This window comes from Esox lucius, chromosome 16 (assembly GCF_011004845.1).
Source record: "Esox lucius isolate fEsoLuc1 chromosome 16, fEsoLuc1.pri, whole genome shotgun sequence".
Classification (NCBI taxonomy): domain Eukaryota; kingdom Metazoa; phylum Chordata; class Actinopteri; order Esociformes; family Esocidae; genus Esox; species Esox lucius.
This window is the reverse complement of record NC_047584.1, coordinates 2,076,625-2,102,202: the sequence shown is the minus strand read 5'-3', so window position 1 is coordinate 2,102,202 and position 25,578 is coordinate 2,076,625. Positions and strand designations below refer to the sequence as shown.

General features: G+C 40.9%; 1 protein-coding gene across 8 annotated transcripts in view; it reads right to left on the bottom strand.

The window, feature by feature from the left end:
* dachd (dachshund d) overlaps positions 1-25,578 on the bottom strand; it is a 200,529-nt gene that overhangs the window by 62,490 nt on the left and 112,461 nt on the right. For all 8 annotated transcript variants that reach the window (XM_010904272.3, XM_010904273.3, XM_010904274.3 and 5 more), the window contains exon 3: positions 10,698-10,850. In XM_010904272.3, coding sequence (XP_010902574.1) covers positions 10,698-10,850 — 153 coding nt within the window. The remainder of the gene's footprint in view (positions 1-10,697; positions 10,851-25,578) is intronic.

Below are 25,578 nucleotides of genomic sequence, written 5' to 3'. Positions count from 1 at the left end.
TTCAGTAGAAAATAGTACAAATACAAGATATACAATTTTGACACTGAGACATAAAATGTTACATAAAAAGTAAAATTGCAAAGAGTTTGGGGATCTCATCACCTATGGTACATAATATCATTAGAAGATTTAGAGAATCTGGATAAATTTCTGTATGCTTGGGACAAGGCTGAAAACCAATATTGGATGGCCGTGATCTTCGGGCCCTCACCTGTCAGTGGGTGGGTTAAATAAGGCAGCAAGTGAACATTCTGTTCTCAAAGTTGATGTGTTAGAAGCAGGCAAAAATGGGCAAGTGTAAGGATCTGAGCGACTTTGACAAGGGCCAAACTGTGATTGCTAGACGACGGGGTCAGACCATCTCCAAAACTGCAGCCCTTGTGGGGTGTTCCCGATCTGCCGTGGTCAGTACCTATCAAAAGTGGTCCAAGGAAGGAAAAACTGTGAACCAGCGACAGGGTCATGGGCGACAAAGGCTCATTGATGCACTTGGGGAGCGAAGGCTGGCCCATGTGGTCCGATGCAACAGACAATGCTGGTACTGATAGAAAGGTTTCAGATATGGAGCCAAATTGAGCTCAAATGTATTGACCGTAAGAAAAGAAAAATATAACTGAAATGTGTTTTGAAAATAAAAATAAAAGCAAGATTAACAAAAACTATTTAATCATATTAAAAAATGAAATTCAATTGTATGAAAAAAATGTATTCAAACGTGGTAGAAGTGTATGCTTAACTCAATAAATAGATTTTCGCCTCCGATCTTAACATTTGTTAATTCTAACAAGTTTTTTCATGAGTACAATTTTATCCCACTTTCGTTTGAGTCATCTATTCTCAAAACCAGGTTTTGAGACTCTATTGGCGTGGAGACATGGCTTTATCTGGGCATTGAATTCTCAATATTAGCCTTTCTATGCACGGTTTCTCAAAGCAATCTGTGGAGAGAAGTTTAAGAATTGTATAAGCTAGGCTAAATCTGTACATTTGGTGGAGGATCGCTGATGATCTGGGGATGCTTCAGCAAGGCTGGAATCGGGCAGATTTTATCGGGCAGATTTTATCTTTGTGAAGGACGCATGAATCAAGCCAAGTACAAGGTTATCCTATAAGAACACATACTTCCTTCTGCTCTGATAATGTTCCCCAACTCTGACAATTGTTTTTTCCAGCCAGACAATGCTCCATGCCACACTGCCAGGTCAGTCAATGTGTGGATGGAGAACCACCAGATTAAAACCCTGTCATGGCCAGCCCAATCTCCAGACCTGAACCCAATTGAAAACCTCTGGATTTTGTTCAAGAGGAGAATGGATGGTCACAAGTTATCAAACAAAGCCGAGCTACTTGAATTATGCCAGGAGTGGCATAAAGTCACCCAACAGCAATGTGACAGACTGGTGGAGAACATGCCAAGACGCATGAAAGCTGTGATGAAAAAATCAGGGTTATTCTACCAAATACTGATTTCTGAACTCTTCCTAAGTTAAACAATTTTTATTTTGTTGTTGAAAAATGAATATGAATTAGTTTTCTTTTGAGGTCTGAAAATAATGCACCTTTTTTTGTGTTTATTTTGACCAGTTGTTATTTTCTACGAATAAATACTCTAAATGACAATATTTTTGGGGGGAATTTGGGAGTAATGTTGTAAGAAGTTTAAAGAATAAAACAAAACTGTTCATTTTACTCAAACACATACCTATGAATAGTAAAACCAGAGGAACTGATCATTTTGCAGTGGTCTCTTAATTTTTTCCAGAGCTGTATATATATTTTGGTCTTCATGCTTTATTGATCGAGACAGTTGGAAAGACAGACAGTGAAGACATTGTTTTGCTAGAAGAGCAGTTCCGAACCCATGCTGCAGATGTACATGTGCACTGGAGTCAGTGACTTCGGACCGCTTACACCGCTGGGCCACATTAGGCCACCAAAGAAGAACAAAATATACTGTATATCCCAGTTATTTATATCTAATGGTTCAAGGGTCTGTAGCATCCACCTAGATAGGAAGACTTCCAACTGACTACTAACATAATTAACACTATGCTAGCTCAGGTTTCAATGCATCCAATGCCAAGTGGTCTAGCTCAGCATTAACCGCATATAGAGAGATACCTAGTTCTGCATTGATGTCATATAATATGAACTATCCGTGTGATCTAGCATCTGAAGGGCAATCTGTGTTGTTTTCATTATTTGCTTGTGTACACACACACACACGTTTGGTTGTATATTCATGCGGGGACCTGAAATATACCCCTAATCCAGAAATGAATGGTCCCTATTCCCTAGCTCTAACCCAACATAATTTGTACAACAATGACTCCAACACACATAGGGGATATCTGAAAATGGAAACGTAGCAGCATACAGCCATGCTGCCTGTAACTGCTGACAGGAGCATGATCACAATGCACACTCATACACACACATACCAGAAACCCACATACACACTCACACCAGGAAGACTCACAAGCTGCTTCCTACAGCTGGCTTGTCTCTGCTGCTAACCAGGTCGGCACTGGTCAATTACTGTTAAGAGATCAGATGCTGCTTGAATCGGTGTTGATGGGCCAGGAAGAGGCACTTTTCTCTATGGTCCAAACTTCAAATCTCAATGCCCCAGGGAAGTGAAGGGAACATTGCTCTGCGTAAGGCACCCTCGTTCGGAAGGGATGTGGAACAGGTGTACAAACTCTCTTTGGTACCTATGATCCATTGCACTTATTAAAAAAGTGTTAACCCCGGAGTCATGGTCATATATCCAATGTGGCCCTCATATATGAGCTGTCACAATATCAGATTTTCACTACATGATTATCGTGGCCAAAACAATTCATGGTAACAATATTATCATGATATCTATAGAAAAATTCAAGAAAGAAATGCTGTCAGTCAAATTCATCTTCAACTTTGTTTAATGTGTTTTTTTCTCATTTATGTCAAATGAATTACACTCAAAATACGAAAGTATGGAGATGGAGAGAGTCTGTAACCATAACTGTACAAATAAAAAAATAAAAGCATACAATATGAACAATAACACTGGTTATAGAGAAGGCAACCAGATTAACTGATAAACAAAAGATCCACAAATCCTAACACCGAGAGGTGTTTTTGAAAAATACCAAAAGAAAATGCCTTGTGAATAGGCTACAAAAAGGCGTTAATTCAAACACGAGTGTATACGTCCAATGTAATGGTCCAGACTCGTAGTTTAAGCAAATGCATCTTTTGTCCATGAATAAGCTATGGAGAAACCGAGAGGAGTTTTTTGATTTTCTTTTTAACCATTTGAACAGGCAAAAACGGTGCATCTTTGCGGATCTCTCCTGGGGGTTCTGGTGAGGCTAACAAGTTCATTTCAATGCCATTACATAGGTCCAGTCTCCTTGTTTAAGCACAAAGATTTATCTATAGGTGACATAAATAAGGTATCAAAAAACCGAGAGGACTTTTTGGAAGAATACAATGTCCTTTTTTCCATGTGAATGGGCTACTAAAACGATGCGTCTTTGCAGATCTCTCCCGGGGGATCTAGAGGGGTTAACAAGTTATATGTAATAAGTGACATAAATAAGGTATTAAAAAACGGAATTCTTGGAAAAATACAACTTCAATTTCGTCTAGTGAATACAATATTGTCATATGTGTATTATTAACATGATATCAATATTTTATTTTTTTAAATATCACTGTTATCGTCAATACCGGTATATCGCGACACCCCTACTCATACATGTCATCCTAATCATTCCCAGCCTCGATTTACATCATTCATCCACTTTCCTACCCCTGTAACTATTCCCCAGGACTTTGCTGTGAATGAGAATGTACTCTCATCAATTTACCAGGTAAATGAAATAGATACAAATAAGAACTCACGCACACCAACACGCACAATTACTTGCCAAGGGGTATTTGGAGCTTGCCAAAATGAAAACATCCTGAATAATTGATGTAGGCCTTTTAAAAGAATTGTTATCTGCCTGCCGACAACCACAAACATGAAACCCACTGATGAGGAGAAAATATGGTTTTAACAAGTCAATAACGACAAGAGCAACTGGAGTAAGCTTAATCAATGAGACTGCTGTGTTTGCAAACAAGGACCTGAATTACGCAGATAATTGATTCTTGGCCCCCTTTCTTTCCCCACGCTCTCTCTCTTTTCTCCTTCATGTGATGTCATAGTTTATTGATTCCTACCTGGGGAGGGGGTTGGGGGGGGGCTGATGGGAAGTTTCCAGAGTTTGTTTATTACTATGACTGCACCCCCCCCCCCCCCCTTCCCCGTTTAAAATGTTGCAAGCCGGCACCAGTAGCTTAACCAAAACAAGATTAAGTCTCACAGCCAACTGAGAACACAGATAATGCTTAGTAATTGGTAAAAAATGAAGATGAACGGGACAACCAGCTAAGGGCCAATTAGTTGTTCGCCATGTACAGCTGTGGTCTTCTCCTCATGGAGCCCTCATAGGGGCCCCCGGCATACGCACTCACATATGCACTCACGCTCACAAACACGCTTACAAACATGCAATCAAAGGGCCCCCACAGGCTTTCCAAACTTGGACAGGAGTCCTTCTGAAATGTACTGGATGACCTTAGGATTTCTCATCGTCCCTCCCACCATCTCAGCTCTCATCATCCAATCCAGACACCTGTCACACAGTGACTGATCTGATCTGGGCCCAGGATACCATCACCTAAACCAGGTAAGGACTCTGCTATAGCTGGGTCTATTACCGTTACCAGGTGGATGGGAAGAGTATGGGGGTTAGAGAGAGAAAGAGAGAGCTAGAAAAGGATAGAGGCAGTTAGAGAGACAGAAATAAAGAGTATGTTGTGAAAAAAAGAGATTCACATCATAAAGAGAATAAACATTGTACAGGATATGACATCACTAATTACCGTTTGAAGGGAACTTATCCTTTCTATTTTAAAAATAAAGGGAGGGAGGCTATTTTCTCTCTTCCCCTCTTTTCTTCTCCTGGCTCAAGGTCTTAAAACACTTGTTTTCATTTCCCACTCCTGAAAAAAGCAATTTCTTCTCTTGAAATTGGCAGGTGTTTGTTAGCGGGCAGCAGCTGACAGTGTTTTTCTGTCTCGGTAATGAAGGTTGTGGTTGGGGTCAGTGCGTTGGGAGGGAACGGCTGCCTGGATGGCTGGCTGTTTATCCCACTGAAAGGCCTAGTGCCACACGTACTCTGGTCTAGGTCTGTGATCTGTAATTGTGGCATTTCCTGACAGCCACAGGAACAATCCACATTGTACACATTGCCTCTGAACCTCCTTTGAAACCGACCCGGACGCTCGCTTTTTCACACATGCACGCACACGCATACACACTCACACACACACATAATCTGCCTTCCTATCTCTCTTACTCTGTCACTCACTCTCTTTTTCTCTCTCCCTCCTTCCCCTCTGACAGGATGTTTGGTTATTTGGCTGGGTTGAGTTTAGCTGGCTATTTGTTTTTCCTGATAATAAATAACATTGATACAAACAGGAAGGTCTAATTGTGATGAATATTTGATGTGGGTGAAAGAAACATTAGCCTGTTCTATTGACTTCAAGACAAAAGGCAGCAGATGCACTTCACCAAGGGAACAGTCCTTGATTCCTTGTCTTTCTCTGTCTCTCTGTCATTGTCTGTCTCTCTGTCCCTGTCTCTCTGTCATTGTCTGTTTCTCTGTCCCTGTCTCTCTGTCATTGTCTCTATCACTCTATCACCGTCTCTTTATCATAGTCTCTGTCTCTCTGTCATTGTCTGTCTCTCTGTCCCTGTCTCTCTGTCATTGTCTCTATCACTCTATCACCGTCTCTTTATCATTGTCTCTGTCTCTCTGCCATTGTCTGTCTCTCTGTCCCTGTCTCTATGTCATTGTCTGTCTCTCTGTCCCTGTCTCTCTGTCATTGTCTGTCTCTCTGTCCATGTCTCTCTGTCATTGTCTCTATCACTCTATCACCGTCTCTTTATCATTGTTTCTGTCTCTCTGCCATTGTCTGTCTCTCTGTCCCTGTCTCTCTGTCATTGTCTGTCTCTCTGTCCCTGTCTCTCTGTCATTGTCTCTATCACTCTATCACTCTCTTTATCATTGTCTCTGTCTCTCTGTCATTGTCTGTCTCTCTGTCCCTGTCTCTCTGTCATTGTCTGTCTCTCTGTCACTGTCTCTCTGTCTCCATCTCTATGTCATTGTCTCTGTCCCTGTCTGTCTCTCTCTGGCTCTGTACCTGACTCATTCTCTGTCTCATATCTGTCTACTTATTTGACTTGTTAATCTGCAATACTCCTCATCCTTTATTACTGCCTCTCTGCCTGTGCCTCTGCCAAAATGATGCTGTTCCTGCTTTTGGCATTTTCTTGTTTCCAGACTTTTATGCGTATCTGGGTCTTCCTACAGGTTTGCCTGTATTACTCATCTCAGTACATAGTACAATATGATCATCACAATCAACCTCTTACTATTTAATTTTCTCTTTTCCATTCTACTCCCACTGTTTCTCACTCTTTCTCCTTAAAACAAAGGGTTCATTCTGTTTTTTACTGGCCTGTTATCTATAGTGAATCCAGGCCAACAGTGTCCAACAAGGCAGTGGCCAAATCAAGTTCCCCTCTTGCACAGTCATATAGCTATATCTGTCAAGTGATTTAGAGCTCAGGATTCCACAGCCATAATGGACTGCGGACAAGGACATATTAGGCATGTAGGAATCTAAACTAGACCTGGGACTAAGTACTGCAGGGAAGTATAATAATAATTCACTTAAGCAATATCCTCAGCCAGGGCCTGAGTGCTGAGAGTGAAGCCGATTATATTGCAAAGATGAAAAATGTAACAGTATGTGTGTTTTCTTGCTTCACTCATACTGCTACTGTGGGAAAGGTGACCTTTTAGTTGTAACGCAATTAACATTTGTCAGCAACAAAAAGTATATTTCCTTTAACCCGATATGTCAGTGGAAAGATATACAATCTTACAACAGCTTACCCCCCCTGCTATATTACAGTTTTTCTCAATCACTTTGGCTCGGTCTTAACATTCTCTAAACTATAAGTACAATCGTCAAAACTGTTTCATGGAATATCACAACTCAATGGCATGTCTACAAAATGTAGTAACTCACCCAAAACACTTAATTCATGCTTCAAACCCTACTTATTGTGTCAGTAAATTTAATTTAAAGTTATTTTCTCATCGTGTGTGCCGTACTGGTGAAAATGTTTAGATGTTTTACATATTTCTTACATGAAAAGTAATATATAATAAGCTGAAAATTTGCCAAAAATGACATCCATGAAAACAAAAATACTGTAACAATGAAAAGTAACTTTTTATCACAGCTTTCATGCGTCTTGGCATGTTCTCCACCAGTCTGTCACATTGCTGTTGGTTGACTTTATGCCACTCCTGGCACAAAAAATCAAGCTAGCTCAGCTTTGTTTGATGGCTTGTGACCATCCATCTTCCTCTTGATCAAATTCCAGAGGTTTTCAATGGGGTTCAGGTCTAGAGATTGATCTAGTGGTCCTCCATCCACACCTTGATTGACCTGGCTGTGTGTCATGGAGCATTGTCCTGCTGGAAAAAACAATTCTCAAGAGTTGGGAACATTGTCAGAGCAGAAGGAAGCAGGTGTTCTTCCAGGATAACCATACTTGGCTTGATTCATGCGTCCTTCACAAAGACAAATCTACCCCATTCCAGCCTTGCTGAAGCATCCTCATATCATCACCGATCCTCCAAATTTCACAGTGGGTGCAAGACACTGTGGCTTGTGGGCCTCTCCAGGACTCCATCTAACCATTAGATGACCAGGTATTGGGCAGAGCTGAAAATTTGACTCGTCAGAGAAGATGACCATACTCCAGTCCTCTACGGTCCAATCCTTATGGTCTTTTGCAAACTTCAGCCTGTCTCTTCTTTGCTTCTCATTGATGAAGGGCTTTTTCTAGCTTTGCACGACTTCAGCCCTGCCCCTAGGAGCCTGTTTCGAACCGTCCTCGCCGTGCACTTCACCCCAGCTGCTGTTTGCCATTCTTTTTGTATATCACTTAATGTCATCCTACGGTTGTTGAGTGACATTCTAATGAGTTGACGGTCATCTCGGTCAGTGGACAGTTGTTTTCGCCCCTGCCAGTCTGTAGCTTTGTTGTCCCCAATGTCTGTTGCTTGACCTTGTTCTTATGAACCGCCGTCTTTGAAATTAAAATTTTTATTTAACTGCTTCTATTTTCAACTCTTTTGTCATGCTGAATTGTTATTTTTCCAATTTAACTTTGAGGTACTACTTGCACTTCCATCCAGCTGGAACCCTGCTGTAGTGATGACCACAGTAGTGTTTTTTATAAATTTCATCATTAAATTTGATTTGGTTCAGGAAATCACCTAATCAGTACCTCATTAAGTAAAATGAGGTGTGCTTGTGTTGGAATTTAACAGACACTGGAATGTAATGGCTGCCATACATGTAGAGAAGCTGATTTAAGAAAAATTAGGAGTGGTCTCTTAATTTTTTCCAGAGCAGATTTTGATAATTGCATGGATCATTTGCATGTGATGGCTCAAAAGATGAAACAATTGGGGGAATACTGCTTTTTCCTTATTAAACATAACATCACTACTGTCCATATCATAAAGTGAGAACACTGCCATGTACTAACACTGAAAGAATGTTGACTTTCCCTTGTTAAACATTTGACAAATGCTCCTGTCTCTCTGCGTTGCCCATCTGAAGAACCTACACTCAGGCCATACTGTATTTCTCCTGTGGATTATCTCGATGACTTTAGCTGGCCACCCTGTCACACGAGTGGCCGATATAAACAAGAGATAGCGGCAACACCCAGTAATCAATATAAGGATGGCTTCAGTACAAAACATCATTTGTCTCAGCAAGCCATTCTTTTGACCAAACGAAGCATTAATTCAAATCATAAATCCGAAAACAATTTAAATCCGGGCAAGTGTACGAGAGGTGTGTGTGGGGAGGGGTCAGGTTGATAGAAGTGTGTGTGTGTGGGGGGGGGGCTCTGTCTGCCTGCCTAGCTGCCTAATGATTTATTTTCTACATTTCTGCGAGCGAGAGATTTGTCCATACGCACTGACAGGTCACCTTCAAACGCCAGTGGCAGACTGTTCATCACCATGCATGCGAGAATCTCATCGCTGCAAGTAAATATTAAAGGAAAAGAATCCAATTGATTGTGGATGGGACCGGGAGGCGTCACCATCATATATTTCACTCTGGGAGCTAATGCCAAGGCCAGCTCACCCACACTGCAGCAACACACAAATATGCACGCATGTATCCATGTACAGACACACACAGTGTCTCTACAGGCAAATAAACACAGACACGCATAGATGGAAGCGCGCATGGACACATCCGCACACACATACATAAATACACACACACACACACAACCCGGCTTCGCTCCAACAGAATTATGATTCTTCAGGGTGTGCTTTCTTATATGTGGCTGGCTGTGTGCTGAAGGTTACAATTTAAATTGTAAAAAGATAAAAGAGTTTCTTATTAGCTCGGGTGCCATAGCCTTGCTGTTCTCATTCACATGTATCTTGATTTTGGTGACCTCGTAGCCTTCGTTTTGTCATTGGTCGTGGACCTATTGTATTTTTTTCATTGGTCTATTCTCTTGGCTTGATGACCTCAGAGCTCATGAATTGTTCTTCTTTGTTCAATCTCCCTAGCGACTGCATCCTGTTTTTATCCAAAGATAGTGTCAAGTACTTTAAATGTATTCATGAGTTGAGACACTTAGCAAGAGAAAGTGAATCGAAAACACTATTTAGCGAATCAAAGCTTTAGGGATTACATGGAGCCTATAATTTGTAATGGGCTCATAATAATTCTATCCTATCATTTTCCACAATACACTAAGTGGCTTGGTGGCAATATTAGTAAAATCTGTCTACATTTCTAGGCTAATAATTAATTGAAATGGCACATATTGAAAAAGCAATGCTCTCGCTGTGAATTAAATTAAAGAAATTACAGACTGAGTTAATCGCTAATAGCTTTGGGATATCGTGTTCATGGATTCATATTTGTATTCCATTTTTGTCTGTGGTGTTCTTAAGACTGGATAGGAAACCTGGAGACTTTAAAGTGCAGTAGTAAACAAGACTTTAAAGACAGAGTCCAAAGTAGCATTAAAAATAGTCTGCCCCTGTGTTTAGCTCTGTGTGAAAAGACAAATATTTCGGTCTTCCACCTGAACGTTCATACTTCTAAATGTACACAATTGGTCCCACACTGGTTGAAGTAGGTAGGTTCTGAATTAAGTCAAGTACCTCAGCTTAACAGTTGCTTTTTGCTGTTGGTGTGTTGATGCCTAGAGTGGCATTCCAATGCAGTTACGTACATCTTTGATTGAACACGCACTTATGTATCTGCAGAACCCTCAGCCTTGCGGGTGTGTATGTGCCTGTGTGTGTGCATTTGCACACGTTTCATTATGTGTGTGTGTATGTCTGTGTTTTTTTTGTGTGTCCCTTCATTTATGTGTCTGTGCCCTAGTGTGTATGTGTGTGTTTGTGTCTGTGTGAATCTGCATACCTATTTTGCTATTTGCTTCAATGGCTTTGAATGAGTGTGAGCACCTGAGCACGTTCGAGTGTGCGTGCATGTGTGTGTGAAGGGCACACTAACTGACTCACCCACGCTGGAGCTAAGGTCTCCGTTCTCACCGTCTGCCCCATGCTGGTTGGCATTGGCGTGGTAGCCGCTCATCACCTCCAGTTTGATCTTCTTCACCTTCATGGCCTCTGCGATGGCTGCGTTGGCAGCTGCCGCCGCCGCCGCTGTCAGGCCTAGACCAGAGAGGATAAAATTAGACACACACCCAGAATGCAACAGTTATTAAACCTAGGGTCTGCAATTTTTTTCTTTGTTGTTATTATTTTGAAAGCTCATCAACAAGATGTTACGTATCATAAGCTGTTTGCATCAGCTCATTTTTTATACCATGTCTTGTAATTGATACCATGCATTTCTATAAAGTGTGTTGACTCTTGTCATGTCAATGGCAAAAATGTGCTACCTAGCTAACCAGCAATGTATTTGAAAGACAAGAAGCGATTCAAGTATATTTATTACATTTTCAACAAACATTTAGAGATAGATGCTAGGTTACATGTTGTCAGCAATTCTATCAGCAATTCAAGTTGTTTATTTGAAAGCTCCAAATCCTCTTATTTCGCTCAATGGCCTTTGTGCCCTGGCATTTTTGCGAAACCGAAGGCCAAATGGCCTAACCTCTAAAATGACTAAATATCAAGCCTGGCCCTAAAGTAAAACAATATAGTATTTATGCATCAAAATAAAGCGCATCCTAAAGTAAACACAGAATAAGTCCTTCTATGATGGTGGTTCTCAACTTGGAGTCTGGGACTTGGAGTCCTGCTGATTTTCATTCTAACCCTTTAGTCAGGGATCAGTTAAGACATGGGACACCAGGTGAATGAAATTAAATTAAAAATAAATAAATGAATGAAATAAAAATACAAAACACAAACAGCTGATAGAAAATAAGTACGCAAGCTGAAAAATTACAAACAGTGAACTATCTTTCTATATACATATACACTCACCTAAAGGATTATTAGGAACACCATACTAATACTGTGTTTGACCCCCTTTCGCCTTCAGAACTGCCTTAGTTCTACGTGGCATTGATTCAACAAGGTGCTGAAAGCATTCTTTCGAAATGTTGGCCCATATTGATAGGATAGCATCTTGCAGTTGATGGAGATTTGTGGGATGCACATACAAGGCACGAAGCTCCTGTTCCACCACATCCCAAATATGCTCTATTGGGTTGAGATCTGGTGACAGTGGGGGCCATTTCAATACATTAAACTCATTGTCATGTTCAAGAAACCAATTTGAAATGATTCGAGCTTTGTGAAATGGTGCATTATCCTGCTGGAAGTAGCCATCAGAGGATGGGTACATGGTGGTCATAAAGGGATGGACAACTGGGGATGTCGTCGGGCGGTGGAAGGAGTACTTCGAGGATCTCCTCAATCCCGCTGTCACATCTTCCATTGAGGAAGCAGAGGCTGAGTGCTCAGAGGTGGACTCGTCCATCACCCGGGCTGAAGTCACTGAGGTAGTCAAGAAACTCCTCGGTGGCAAGGCACCGGGGGTGGATGAGATCCGCCCTGAGTACCTCAAGTGTCTGGATGTTGTGGGGCTGTCTTGTTGTTGATGTTGTGCGCCTCTGCGTGTCAACCAATCACACTTCTCAGCCTCCCCGGGAAAGTCTATGCCAGGGTACTGGAGAGGAGAATACGGCCGATAGTAGAACCTCTGATTCAGGAGGAACAGTGTCGTTTTCATCCAGGCCATGGAACACTGGACCAGCTCAATACTCTCTACAGGATGCTGGAGGGTTCATGGGAGTTTGCCCAACCAATCCACATGTGTTTTGTGGATTTGGAGAAGGCATTCGACTGTGTCCCTCGCGGCATCCTTTGGAGAATATGGGGTCCTGGGTCCTTTGCTAAGGGCTGTCGGGTCCCTGTACGACCGAAGTAGGAGCTTGGTTCGCATTGCCGGCAGTAAGTCAGACTTGTTCCCAGTGCATGTTGGACTCCGGCAGGGCTGCCCTTTGTTGCCAGTTCTGTTCGTAATTTTTATGGACAGAATTTCTAGGCGCAGCCAGGGGCCGGAGGGTGTCAGGTTTGGGGACCACACGATTTCATCTCTGCTCTTTGCGGATGATGTTGTCGTGTTGGCCCCTTCAAACCAGGACCTTCAGCATGCACTGGGACGGTTTGCAGCCGAGTGTGAAGCGGTTGGGATGAAAATCAGTACATCCAAATCTGAGGCCATGGTCCTCAGTCGGAAAAGGGTGGCTTGCCTACTTCAGGTTGGTGGAGAGTGCCTGCCTAAAGTGGAGGAGTTTAAGTATCTAGTGGTCTTGTTCACGAGTGAGGGAAGGATGGAACGGGAGAATGACAGATGGATTGGTGCAGCTTCTGCAGTATCGATGTATCGGTCTGTTGTGGTGAAGAAAGAGCTGAGCCTCAATGCGAAGCTCTCAATTTAACGGTCAATCTACGTCCCTATTCTCACCTATGGTCATGAGCTTTGGGTATGACCGAAAGGACAAGATCCCGGATACAGGTGGCCGAAATGAGCTTTCTCTGCAGGGGGGTTGGGAGATTCCTTAGAGATAGGGTGAGAAGCTCGGTCACCCGGGAGGAGCTCAGAGTAGAGCCGCTGCTCCTCCACATTTAGAGAGGTCAGCTGAGGTGGCTTGGGCATCTGTTCCGGATGCCTCCTAGACACCTTCCCGGGAAGGTGTTCCGGGCCCGTCCCACCAGGAGGAGACCCCGGGGAAGACCTAGGACACGCTGGAGGGACTATGTCTCCCGGCTGGCCAGGGAAAGCCTCGGTGTCCCCCCGGAAGAGCTAGAGGAAGTGTCTAGGGAGAGGGAAGTTTGGGCATCTCTGCTTAGACTGCTGCCCCCGCGACCCGGCCTGGATATGCGGAAGAAGATGGATGGATGGAAGGTTCAATATTGCAGACACTTGGCGCCACACTCTAATCAGCTAATTAACCCAAAACACCTGCAAAGGCTTTTAAATGGTCTCTCAGTCTAGTTCTGTAGGCAACACAATCATGGGGAAGACTGCTGACTTGACAACCAATGACACCTTGCACAAGGAGGTCAAGCCACAAAAGGTCATAGCTAAAGAGGCTGGCTGTTCACAGAGCTGTGTCCAAGCACATTAATAGAGAGGCGAAGGGAAGGAAAAGATGTGGTAGAAAAAAGTGTACAAGCAATAGGGATAACCGCACCCTGGAGAGGATTGTGAAACAAAACCCATTCAGAAATGTGGGGGAGATTCACAAAGAGTGGACTGCAGCTGGGGTCAGTGCTTCAAGAACCACCACGCACCGACATTTGCAAGACATGGGTTTCAGCTGTTGAATTCCTTGTGTCAAGCCACTCTTGAACAAGACACAGCGTCAGAAGCGTCTCGCCTGGGCTAAAGACAAAAAGGACTGGACTGCTGCTGAGTTATGTTCTCTGATGAAAATAAATTTTGCATTTCCTTTGGAAATCAAGGTCCCAGAGTCTGGAAGAAGAGAGGAGACGCACAGAATCCATGTGGCTTGAAGTCCAGTGTAAAGTTTCCACAGTTAGTGATGGTTTGGGGTGCCTTGTCATCTGCTGGTGTTGGTCCACTGTGTTTTCTGAGGTCCAAGGTCAACGCAGCCGTCTACCAGGAAGTTTTAGAGCACTTCATGCTTCCTGTTGCTGACCAACTTTATGGAGATGCAGATTTAATTTTCCAACAGGACTTGGCCAAAGCTACCAGTACCTGGTTTAAGGACCATGGTATCCCTGTTCTTAATTGGCCTGCAAACTCGCCTGAACTTAACCCTATTGAAAATCTATGGGGTATTGTGAAGAGGCAGATGCGATACACCAGACCCAACAATGCAGAAGAGCTGAAGGCCACTATCAGAGTAACCTGGGCTCTCATAACACCTGAGCAGTGCCACAGACTGATCCACTCCATGCCACGCCGCATTGCTGCAGTAATTCAGGCAAAAGGAACACCAACTAAGTATTGAGTGCTGTACATGCTCATACTTTTCATGTTCATACTTTTTAGTTGGCCAACATTTCTAAAAACCTTTTTTTTGTATTGGTCTTAAGTAATATTCAAATTTTCAGAGATACTGAATATGGGATATAATCATCACAATAAAAAAATAAAAACATTTTAAATATATCAGTCTGTGTGTAATAAATGAATATAATATACAAGTTTCACTTTTTGAATGTAATTACTGAAATAAATAAACTTTTTGATGATATTCACATTTTATGACCAGCAAAATCTAACCCTACTGCCACAAAAACAGAATACTGGGCAATACTGCTATTAAAATTATTTGGGGCTACACAGATCCGTTTATAATAGCCATCCTCTTCTGGCTTTCACTGGCGGCTTGCACGGCCAGTCATGGCGTAAAATAGGAAGAATCATAAAGAACTTAAGATTCAATGTCATGTTGAATACTTCTGAATGATTCTGAACAAGGCTTAACTGGAGTGGCTTTCAGGTGAGTGAAATGTTATTAGAAAAATAGTTTATTAATCACAGAATTAAACAATGACTTTTCTCTGTTCTTCTGAGGAGACAAAGTTCTTTGGGAGACTTTATTAAAGATTTTGGATTTGACACAATGTTCTACGGAAAAACATGTATGTTCTGGGTAAACTGGTAATAATCACTATGTTCCAAAAATGCCTGAGATTTTAATTTCAGCTTAGTTTACAAAGCATGACTTGACTAGTTATACATACAGTGGGGAGAAGAAGTATTTGATACACTGCCCATTTTGAAGGTTTTCCCACTTACAAAGCATGTAGAAGGAATTTTTATTATAGGTACTCTTCAACTGTGAGTGGCGGAATCTAAAACAAAAATCCAGAAAGTCACATTGTATGATTTTTAAGTTATTAATTTGCATTTTATTGCATGACATAAGTATTTGATACATCAGAAAAGCAGAACTTAATATTTGGCACAGAAACCTTTGTTTGCAATTACAGAGATCATATGTTTCCTGTAGTTCTTGACCATGTTTGCACACACTGCAGCAGGGATTTTGGCCCACTCCTCCATACAGACCATCTCCAGATCCTTCAGGTTTCGGGGCTGTTGCTGGGAAATACGGACTTTCCGCTCCCTCCAAATATTTTCTATTGGCTTCAGGTCTGGAGACTGGCTAGACCATTAATTATTAATTATTTAAAAATCATACAATGTGATTTTCTGGATTTTGGTTTTATATTCTGTCTCTCAACGTTGAAGTGTACCTATGATAAAAATTACAGACCTCTACATGCTTTGTAAGCAGGAAAACCTGCATAGTCGGCAGTGTATCAAATACTTGTTCTCCCCACTGTAATGATGCAGTAATCAAAGATTTTTTTTGACAAAACATTCCTTTGAAGACTAATCTAGGTTACGGGTTCAAGCGTAGTTATATGAAGAAAACAAGAAATATGCTGCAAATAATATAGATCAACATACACATGCAGTTCAACCCTAAAGAAATTGAGTAAGTTTGGTGTCACTGCATTAGAACAAAAAAGACCCCTTAAATAAACTGTTTATAGTATTTGCTTGTACACACAGTTTATCGTCACTCAGCTGTCACATTTTAATAGCATGACTCGTGAGAAGCTTTTAACTGTGTGTGTGTGTGTGTGTGAATTGAGATGATCCCACGCACACACACAGTCACAGAAACTTCACTCACCCATACAAACACACCTCTCTTCAGCAGCTGATATGCAGATGGCGAAGCACACTCTGAGCCACTGATATGGAGGTGCATATCATTTAAAGCCTTGTTTGCATCCTAAAATACATTGGGAGCATATTGACGAACAGTATACATCATGTCACCAAGGACCCTCTCATTTGCAATGGTTCCTCTTTGCTGTTCCATATGCATGGGAATGACAAACATCACACACATGCGCACACACATGCAGAGAAGCTTAGTAAGAAGGCTATACTTCTCTCCACACAATTCAATGTGGCCTCTGCCAAGCCTGAAGGTCAGCTTTCATTTTGTCTAATGGCCGAGAGTCAACTGTTTTCCAAATGAGACGTATGGAGAGCAGATCGCAGAGTAAATATTGAAATCACCTCTGGGATTGTTGCTGGGATAATTTCAGTCACAAATCAGACGCGGCTCAAATAGGGCTACACGATTTGAATAAAATATTGAATCGCGATTTCTTTGACAAGTATTGCAATTACGAGTATGATTTGCGATTTTCAAACATGGGCATTAACAGCGTTGATAATCTCACTTAAAAAATAGAGCTCATTGCCTACATAATGTCCTATTAAACTGAATAAAAATCAAGTTAAAGTTGTTTTTTCTATTTTACACTTATTACCAATTTGAAGGGGCAGCTCATGTAATGTCAATGGCATTTGCAGTGTTTGCTATGTTTGTGCCGTTGCCATAGGTGGTTAGGCAACAGTACAGACTTTCAGCTCCCTCCAAAGATTTTCTATTGGCTTCAGGTCTGGAGATTGGCTAGGTCACTCCAGAACCTTGAAATGCTTCTTACGGAGCCACTCCTCAGTTGCCCTGGCTGTGTGTTTCGGGTCATTGTCATGCTGGAAGACCCAGCCACGACCCATCTTCAATGCTCTTACAGAGGGAAGGAGATTGTTGGCCAAGATCTTGGGGTTGTACTCAACACGGCAAATGGAGTTTAGACTAAAAAGCTCAATTTTTGTCTCATCAGACCATATGACCTTCTCCCATTCCTCCTCTGGATCATCCAGTTGGTCATTGGCAAACTTCAGACGGGCATGGACATGCGCTGGCTTGAGCAGGGGGACCTTGCGTGCGCTGCAGGATTTTAATCCATGATGGCGTAGTGTGTTACTAATGGTTTTCTTTGTCCCAGCTCTCTTCGGGTCATTGACCAGGTCCTGCCGTGTAGTTCTGGGCTGATCCCTCACCTTCCTCATGATCATTGATGCCCCATGAGGTGAGAACAGGAGGGATTTTTCAAGAAAAACTAACAGGTCTGTGAGAGCCGGAATTCTTACTGTTTGGTAGGTGATCAAATACTTATGTCATTCAATAAAATGCAAATTATTAAAAAATCCTATGATAAAAATGACAGACCTCTACATGCTTTGTAAGTAGGAAAACCTGCAAAATCGGCCGTGTATCAAATACTTGTTCTCCCCACTGTATTTACCAAATGTATTCAGGAATATATTTTACAAATGTGTTCGGAAATACATTTTCCAAATGTGTTCGGAAATATATTTTCCAAATGTACTCAAAAATATATTTAAAATACATGTATTTTCCGTATGGGACTGTAAAAACATTTCGCAAACTTTTGTATTTGTATAAAAATGTCGCTAGATCTGTGACAAAATGATTTATTTTGTAAATCAGAGTCTGCGGTAGTACGTTTTGTGACAACTGCGACCTCTGCTGGTTCACCTCCCCCTGCAGCGGGCGGGCCCCAGCGGTCGACGTCACCGGCCTTCTGACACCACCGTCTCATCATACATTTCACCTGTGTCTCGTTTAGTGCACCTGTTCCTCATCATCGCTGTTTCCCCCGGTATATATGTTCCCTCTGCTCCCCCTGTCTTTGTGTGTGATTGTCTCTGACTATGTTGCAAGAGCTGTGCTACGCTTCGTGTCTCTAGATACATATATACGTGTTTACACTGGATAGTAATAAATATCCTTCTACCACGCCATTCTCCTGCTCCTCCTTGTTCCACCCACCGAAGCCGTGACACGTTTCACAGCGTTTGCAAGCGGAGATACACATGAGGACGCTCATTGGCACGGCATAGCTTTTCTGACCAATGAACTGAGTCTGTCACGTTTTCAACTTTGAACCAATTTGAGTAGATTCTGAAACACCAGTGTTTAAACTTGATAGTGATCCTTTGCATAGGAGGAAAAACAGGTATGGCAAGCAGTTTTAACATTTATTCGCTATACTTGACTATCCGGAATTAACATGACAGATATCAACACCGTAAATTAGACTAGTCGTAATTACATTGTGACTAGTCAGAATTTGGATTCAAGGTATCTGTAACATCATTCTAACTAGTCAAAACTACAGTTAAATATATCTGTAATTCAGTTTTGACTAGTCAAATGTGAATTACAGATATCAGCAATGACCTCGCTGAAAACGACACTCGACTCGTTACATATCCCAAATGGAAATTGAAGATATTGGTAATTTAGTTTTGATTAGTCAAAATAATAGATGCAGATTTCTCAAACGTTATTATGACTATATCTGAAATGGCGGTTAATGCTTGCCTTATGGTGGAAGAGTAGTAACATATGTTTGAATATAAGCAAGCCACCTATGTGTTCTATGTGTAACTATAGATATCCACAATGTAATTTTGCCTAAATAAAATCCCCAATTCAAAATATCTGTAATTAAATTTTGACTAGGCAGAATTAAAATTAAAGATATCTCCAATTTGAGATATCTCAAATCAAAATTCATTCGAAGATATCTATAACTTCATAATAGATATTTTCAATTTAATTCAGACTAGTCAGAATTCCAGTTCAAGATATCTACATCTGATTTATGACTAGTTAAAAAGTTATTTAACATATAGCAAAAGAAAGATCTAGATATCTTAAATTGAGGGGGATTTAAGATATCTTCAACTGGAATCATGTCAATAGTCAATACTGAATTACAGATATCTCCAACTGCCGTTTTGACTAGTCCGAATGACGTTATAGATATCTTGAATTGGAGTGAATTTCTATTATTCCCGTGGTAAATACATAGTATCCATTTCAAAGGTAAATGGTAGTAGCCATGTAAGTTCCTTGCTAGTTGCTAGATCTACAGTTATTTAACTAATAGACTCCGGTAAAACTGTGTACATTGATTTAGCTAGGTGGAAAAATCATCTAAACTGTTTGTTATCCTATAAAAACTGAGGTAGGCTGCTAGAAGCCGACTGTGCTTAGCCATGTTTTTTTTTTTTTTGGTTAGAAGGTGGAAACGAGATGCGTTCACAATGCATTCAGTACATTGGTCAGAAAAATCTACGGACTGCCAATCAGACTCCTCATGGGAATCTCAGCTTGCAAACGCTGTGAAACGTACTACTGTGATTTACATAAAATAAAATATTTTTTTATATAAAAAAAAAACTCTAAGCATCCGTATTTTACTTTGGCAAGTGTTATTCATGAGTTGCATGATTCCAAATATCAAGTTAGTTACAATTATGCACAATTATGCAAAAGTAATTCCAAGTTTGCAAGTTTGCAAATCCTTTTTACAAGTGTGCAAAACTTTTTACAACAAAAAAACGTATGTTGCTGTTTTACCTTCATAGCCTTCATTGAAGCTGAAACTTTTAATAACCATGCTGTTTGTATGTGGAACAATATAACTTGACGCAGACCTCTTCGATAGCAGTTGTAGTTATAACTCAAACTAACACTGAAAAACCATCAAGTAATTTAACAAAATTAGTCCAGGTTTTAGTAATCTACAAAAATACCTACAGCACCCGCAAGAAAAACAATTACGGACGAACGATTTATACCTTGCCTCACGTGAAGCGCATATCATTCACCGTTTTTTGGAGCTGATAATCGCGTAAGTTGGCAATTTGGATATTGCACTTGTTAGTAGGCTATCGCATTTTCAATTATATTTAGATACATTTTGCAGCCCTAGGCTCAAAATACTTTTAGAGTACCGCAAATGGCATTTTCTGATGAATGTCAAATATTATTTTCCTCTACAGCCAGGATGTGTACATTTTGAATAAAAAAATATTTGAAATTTCATGAAGTCATCAGAGACAGCAATTTAATCTAAAAGCAAATGACCTCATGAGAAAGTAGTGAAAAATATGTCTGCTAACATAATATTTTTGGCAAACAAACAACCTTTTTTCAAAAGCAATATATTTACCCAGATCACTCAACAGCAGGCCTTAAAAGACTCAATCTACATCAGGCCTAAAGACCTTATATAGGGAGTATTTCTGTTGATAACCGTGCTTTTCTTGTCCTTGTATGTTTCTTTACTTTTTTATTTGTTCTATGCACTTTCAGATTTTTCTAAATAATGAAAAGCGCTCTACAAATGTCATTTATTATTAATTGTTATTAATTAATCTCATTTTAAGCAGATTATTTCAAACAGGTATAGGATGATCTTTTGCATCTTTCTGGATCTATCAAAGTCAATCTATCACAGTCAATCTGTGACCCCCTCCTTTCGACTTCACCTAACTCATCTCTTCATAACATGAGTGACAGACTCTATAAATCGAAATCTTTGTTCATATAGGCTAATTGTTTCATTTCAGCCGATCGATTGTCACCAGCACATAACGTGCACTCACCTAACACGCAATCTAATAAGAAGGCGTAGAGTATCTCCAAACAGAGCAACGAGTATTAAAACGACTGTGCGTCTAAATGTCGAAAGACCCATCCTCCTAATCTGCATTCATTACTATGCAAACAAACAAAACAATCCTGACTTCATGGATTCTTTCAAAGTCACCTTCAAAAATTCTGACAAATTTGTGTCTTCTCATCTTACATACACACTGACGGTCCATCCTCTTTGGCCATAACCAAATATCAACACAACAGGGTCATATTTCATACTGCATTGAATGACAAAGTATTCAAAAACGTTTTCCAACGGCAGAAATAACCTTATTGTTCCCAGGTAGTCCATGATTTAGGATTGCGTGATACAAGACAGCCATACTACAGCATTTTATGAAGGCAACATTATTATAGGTTGGATGTATTTCCCCACCCGCAACCCCCAAATATTTTAAGCAGTAGAAAACAGCACAGCATTGTGTGTTGCACAGGGGAGAGTCGTAGTCAGAAAACCGCAAATAATGGAGATGAGGTCTGATGGTAGCCCTCGGAGCAGCTGTCATATTAAATAATAATGAAGCGTCTATTAATATGCAAAGGAAGCTGCAGCCTCGACTGGCTTAACACTGTCATGCCTCTGCATATTGTCAGGATCTTCATCATTAATTAACATGCCGAGCTGCCCCATACCTGGGCCCAATGTCAGAACATTTCTCTTATGACAAACACCTACCCTGATGCCACAGCCCTCTGCGACATCGACCCACGGACATAATTCAATTAAAATGAGCTGAATTGGAAGACTAAAGAAAGTCTCTTTCTCCGTTTCTGTTGGTAAAGCGGCACTGATAAAGTGTTAGCAGTCCTTTATCTGTTCTGTTGTTTTGATTGTTCTCTATTTTTGTATCTGTCTCTCTCTTTTTCTTTATTTCAATTCAGGGGGCTTTATGACTCCCTTTGTGTCTTTCTCTATGTATCTCACCCTGTCTATCTCAGATCAGTTGAGTTTTATTCTAGGGGGCTTCAATGGCATGGGAAATGTTTGTTAATATTGCCAACACGTGGAAAGTAAGAAAAATAATGCTGAGTTAAAATGAACAAAAGGGAAGAAAATAAATCTATACACAAATATTTCAAAAGACATTGTTAGGATATGAGCAATGTGCGATGTGGTAACAGCATGCAAATAGTTACAGTATGAATGGAAAACATAAAAACAGATACCTATTGGTTATCTGTGTAATTATTTCTCTTTCTCTAATTCTCTCTTTGTATTTCTTGCTCTTGATCTGGCAGTTCAAGCGACACTGGGGCACACATACCTTCTCACTCTCTCTACTCTCACGGGCAGCACTGAAACACAATTTTGTTTCTCAATTGCTGAGGCCAAGTAGCCAAGTAGCAGGAAGGAGAGACAGTACATGTCAATGAGCGTGATTGGAAGTGACGTAATTGTGTGCATGGGCTGGCTGTGGCAACGGTGACAAACTGGGGTTGATGAGCTCTCCCAGTCCTCAGGTAAACTGTGCCTGCACCACTTGAACCGCAGTGTTATTTTCATCATGACAAATTTAGTATCAATTACATATGCAAATAACCTTATGACAAGCTGCAAACTCAAAGCTAAAATGGGGGAGTGGCGTGGGTGCTGTGTGTGTCTGCCTCTGCGTATTATTCAACATGTATTACTACATTGGTGCGGAGCAAAAATCCCCACCAGGAAAGTAAAACAAGGAAAATGCGACCTGGTGTGTATATTTGTTCGGTCCACGTGAGGGCTAATGCTATTTTTGAGGGGTTAGGCTTCCTATTCCTTGAATAGGAATCTCTTTACAATTCACCAAAAGGATAGTAAAATGTAAAACTGCATGTGTGCAAAGATTTCGTAAGCTACAGACTGGGCCAACCCCCGCCCCAACATACTTGCCTCCCCATGGAACCTGATCAGAGTAGCCATTTAACAGCTCCTAGGGAGTATGTTGTGGGTGGAGGCCAGTAGCAGAACAGGAGGAAGCAGAAAAGGCTTCAAGATGGAGCAGCAAGAAGATGGCCAGGAGATGGAAGGTGCTGGAGCAGCCACCAAAACTACAAACCCCAGAAGCCATTCCTCCTAAACCACACTTACGGGGAGACCTCCCCATAAAAAACCCTCTGATTTTGATTTCTCCCTCACCTCCTCCACTTCCCTTTCAGTTTTGTTAATAAAATGCCCTCCATCTGTTCTCACTGTCTGTTCTCACTGTCCCTCCTCAGTTACATAAGTCAGATTAATAATGTCAAGTACAGGATCTACCGGATGCTTATGCAGTTTTAAACTTCTAAATCTATACAAACAATCTGGCCAAACAACTTTAGGATACATACATATATTGAATGGCTGTGTGCAATTGTCTTTGAATTGATACTAGCGGAATGATGAAGGCAAATGAGCTGGAACGTGGTGACAAATACGTAAGTAAGGACTATATTTATATGTTTAGAGTATCTTCTCATTTATCATGCAAAGGTGGTAGTACTTTGCTTGTGGATTTCTTCCGGCTCAATTGACTTCATCATGTGGCTACTGTAGTAAGACAACTGAAATCAGTCATCAACACATTTGATGAAGCGTAGCGTCCAAATGCGTCTTAATCATACAAAAATAATAACTTCGGACATAAGTTGTAATGTCTTTTCATAATGTAGTGATAGCACTGTTATGAAATATGTATGTAGACTTATATACACTGCGTGCACAATTATTAGGCAAGTGAGTATTCTGATCGTATTATTATTTCTATGCACATTTTCCAACTCCAAAACATATAAACTTGAATGCTCATTGGATTGAATCATTTTCAGGTGATATGTATTTGTGTAATGAGGGAGGGTGTGGCAACAGTGAATAACACCTTATATCAAGGTGTGCATAATTATTAGGCAGCTTCATGATCTCAGGTAAAATGGGCCAAAAAATAGATTTAACTGACACTGAAAAGTCATACAATTTAAAATGCCTTTAAGTCGGATGCAACACTCTTGAAATGGCTAAACTATTGAAGCGTGACCATCAGACACTCAAACGTTTTGTTGCGAATTGTCAGCTGGGGTGCAAAAAGTGCATGGAGAAGAAAAGATGCAAATTAACTGCAAAAGACCTGAGAAAAATTAAACAAACCCGTTATCCTCCAGCGCCACCATATTCCAGGACTGCAACCTACCTGGATTGTCCAGAAGTACAAGGTGTTAAGTGCTCAGAGACATGGCCACAGTCAAGAAGGCTGAAAGAAGACCACCATTGAATTAGATTCACACGTCGAAGCGTATAGATTGGGCAAAGAAATACCTGAAGACTGATTTTTCAAAGGTTTTATGGACAGATGAAATGAGTGCCTCCTGATGGACCAGATGGATGGGCCTGTGGCTGGATCACTAATGGACACAGGGCACCACTTCGAGTCAGGCACCAGCAAGGTAGAGGAGGGGTACTGGTATGGACTTCCATCAGTAAGGATGAGGTAGTTGGACCTTTTCGGTTTGAAGAATACCAACTCCCATACCTACTGCCAGTTTCTGGAAGATACTCTCTTCAAGCAGTGGTACAGGAAGAAGTCCTCAGCATTCAAGAAGGCCATGTTCTTTATGCAGGACAATGCTCCATCACATGCATCCAAGTACTCCACTGTTTGGCTAGCAAGCAAGGGCCTCAAAGATTCCCGAATATAGACCTGGCCCCCTTCCTTACCTGACTTAAATTCTATTGAGAACTTGTGGACCCTTTTCAAACGTGAGATTTACAGTCAGGGAAGACAATACACCTCTTTGAACAGCATTTGGGAGGCTGTGGTTGCTGCTTCAGGGAAAGTTGATCGTTAACAGATCAAGAAACTGACAGACTGCATGGATGGAAGGTTCATGGCAGTTATTGAAAAGAAGGGTGGCTATATCGGTCACTGAATATTTTTGAAAGGCCAGAAATGTTATTTAATTGTAATTTTGTGTTACTTATTTGTTGTACTTACTATACAAATGTAGAATAAACAAGTGAGTTGGAGAAATTATTTAGGAACTGCCATATTGGCATTGCAATTAGGCAAACATTGTTGTTGATGACTGGGACTGTTGTCGATGACAGATTTAAAGGGCAGGACACCCTATTTAGACATGACAATTAGCATAATTACAATGTACATGTGTTTCATTATTACACATTACCCATGCTACTGGAGTTCTGACTATGTATTACACAAAATGTCTTTACACCTGTTTACTAGTCACAGTAATTAGTGTTAGGGTTCATTTATGGCTGTGTTGTATTCCATCATTAAGGTGTTAACGTCCCATGTCAGATTACTTAGACATGCTTAATACACTATATGGCAATGTCAAGAAGCATTATGACCATTCTGCGTCACTTTAATTGGAAAAAAGTAAAAACATGTTATGACACTGACAGGGGAATCGTTCATAAGAGGGTCAGCAACAGAACACTGGGTTGGTAAATTTATTCAATTACTATGAAAACAATGTGGCAATTTCTGGATATAAATGAAAAAAGAAAATTAAGTTGCTTTGCCTCAAAATAGATAGGTAGGTATTGTGGATTCAGACACTTTTAT